Source organism: Trachypithecus francoisi, unplaced genomic scaffold (genome assembly GCF_009764315.1).
Source record: "Trachypithecus francoisi isolate TF-2019V2 unplaced genomic scaffold, Tfra_2.0 Contig01183, whole genome shotgun sequence".
Taxonomy (NCBI): domain Eukaryota; kingdom Metazoa; phylum Chordata; class Mammalia; order Primates; family Cercopithecidae; genus Trachypithecus; species Trachypithecus francoisi.
In genome coordinates this window covers 1-2459 of record NW_022681211.1, presented here as the reverse complement: position 1 = coordinate 2459, position 2459 = coordinate 1, and the positions used below count along the sequence as shown (strand labels likewise).

Genomic DNA, 2459 nt, shown 5'->3' with positions numbered 1-2459 from the left:
TTTTTTTTAAAACCTGGTCAATGTTGAGTGTTGTCATATGTTTTTAATAAAAGTGCCTTTCTGTTTCTATTGTCTGCTTGGAGGCTGTGTTATGGCCATTTCTCGTTCTCCTGATTCACGGAAGATGTTGATCAGAACTGAAGCCGGGAGCCAGACTGCCAGTTCCTTGGATGCCCAGGAGCCCTCGGCGGCCATGTCAGGGAGTTCCTGCTCAAGCCACGGTGGTTTAGCCCAGGATAACAGTAGATTCTGAGATGGTGAGAATTGTTCCACACGTGGCCACAGTCATTCCTCTAGTATAATGGACATGGGCTCAGGAGGTGTGTCTCTCTTCAAGGATCATGAGCTGAAATTGCTAAACTTTGGGAGTTTTCAGTGACACCCTTCAAAGTGCTCACGGTGTGACACGGATTAGCTGAGAAGGGCGGATGTGCTTTTGCCCTGTGGGGCATCTGTCTGTGTAGCTTTCTCCGAGTTAGGCCACAAGGGGCGCTTAGCCCGCAGACGCCCACTGTGATTGGTTGATGAGATGCGAAGCAACGGGACCATCCAGTCACCTTCAACGCAGGTAGGTTTCATCCAATCAGACGTGAAACTGGCCCATGATGTGGAGCCACGCTGCATACCCAAGGGTCCCCGCTTCCCCGTTCCCCAACCGCCATTATCTGTTCGTGTCATCTAATGGCCGCTGTCTCCGTCATGGCTGGACCTTCCTCTGAGATGACCTCCGAGGAACAGCTGATCACCCAGGAGCCCAAAGAGGCCAACTCCACGACGGCCCAGAAGCAGAGCAAGCAGAGGAAGCGAGGGCGACGTGGGCCCCGCAGGTGCCACGCCAACTGCCGCGGGGACAGCTTCGCCACCTATTTCCGCCGGGTGCTGAGGCAGGTTCACCAGGGCCTCAGCCTTTCCCGGGAGGCCGTGAGTGTCATGGATTCTTTGGTTCATGACATACTGGACCGCATCGCCAGCGAGGCTGGTCGCCTGGCCCGCTCCATCAAGCGCCAGACCATCACCGACTGGGAGATCCGGACCGCTGTGCGCTTGCTGCTGCCGGGGCAGATGGGCAAGCTCGCCGAGTCCAAAGGCACGAAGGCTGTCCTCAGGTACACCAGGAGCAAGTGTGCTCCCTCAGGAGTGCCCGAGCACCGCGGAAACCCAAAGGGACTTGGTAGAGCCACCGAACGTGGCCCAAAAGACCAGTGGCTCGCCAAGGAGGGGACTCCACCGGAGGCTGGGGTGGGTGGTGCCCTTCCGACTTGGGGGGCATGTGGCATGTGGCATCCTGCAATTTTTCGAGCATTTCCCCCTCAGTACTAAACATTGCCAACTCTAATATATCTATAGTGCAATTTGCTCCAAGGAAAAATAGTGGGTGTTTCGTGATCGTGTTTCATTCATTTCCTCAGTTTCCAAAACGGTTATTTTTATTAGTTATGTTTCTAGGTTATCTTTATGGTGATATTATTATTGCGCTGATCTTTACCTTTTTCTCTCTCATTCTCCTGTGACTGGATGGTGGAATTTTCCAGAACTTCACTATATGCCATACAGCAGCAGAGAAAGTGAATACACTGATGCAAGAAGCAAGGTAACCCTCCTAAACGTTTTCAACACCTCTCCTGTCACGAATCCATGTAAATAAGGAAATGAGGCCCAGTTGAAGTGTACATACAGCTAAATAAAATTTTCTTTTCTTTTTTTTTTTGAGACAGAGTCTCCCTGTGTCGCCCAGGCTGGAGTGCAGTGGCCGGATCTCAGCTCACTGCAAGCTCCGCCTCCCGGGTTTATGCCATTCTCCTGCCTCAGCCTCCCGAGTAGCTGGGACTACAGGTGCCCGCCACCTTGCCCGGCTAGTTTTTTTGTATCTTTTTAGTAGAGACGGGGTTTCACCATGTTAGCCAGGATGGTCTCGATCTCCTGACCTCGTGATCCGCCCGTCTGGCCCTCCCAAAGTGCTGAGATTACAGGCTTGAGCCACCACGCCCGGCCTCAACTAAATAAAATTTTCAAGAGTCCATTCATTTTCCAGCTTCCTCGATTCTGAAATCACTACTGCAGTTTGTTCTTTTTTTTGCCCTGAGGGTAATCTTTTCATTTCTTTTTAAACAGAAACCTTCATTACTTCCAGGTTTGTGTCGGTAGGCTTAGGGAGTGTCCACGGAAACGGCTCATGGCCTAGTGTTCAGTGGTGCAGCCAATGAGTGACTTGTAGTCTATGAGCAACAGTCATTGTCCCAATGTGGGTGGAGTGAACCAGGCTGAACCCACAACACCCTTGCACTGATATGCAGTCTGGTGTTTCGGGGAACACTGCTGTGATTCTTTACCTGATGTTTTTGTTTTTAGTGCTTGTCATCATGGTCATTTAAGGATATGAATCCAAAGCTAGGAGTAGTATATGTTCCTTGCCCCTAGCATCAAGTTATGCAGACAATGGTCAGCCTTTAGGAGAAATC

General features: G+C 51.0%; 1 protein-coding gene across 1 annotated transcript; it reads left to right on the top strand.

The window, feature by feature from the left end:
* Positions 1–316: 316 nt before the first annotated feature.
* LOC117091306 (histone H2B type W-T) lies at positions 317–1591 on the top strand. The gene is made up of 2 exons (XM_033223577.1): positions 317–1106; positions 1533–1591. The coding sequence occupies exons 1-2, from the start codon at positions 682–684 to the stop codon at positions 1567–1569; spliced, it is 462 nt and encodes a 153-aa protein (XP_033079468.1). The 5' UTR covers positions 317–681; the 3' UTR covers positions 1570–1591.
* Positions 1592–2459: the final 868 nt, after the last annotated feature.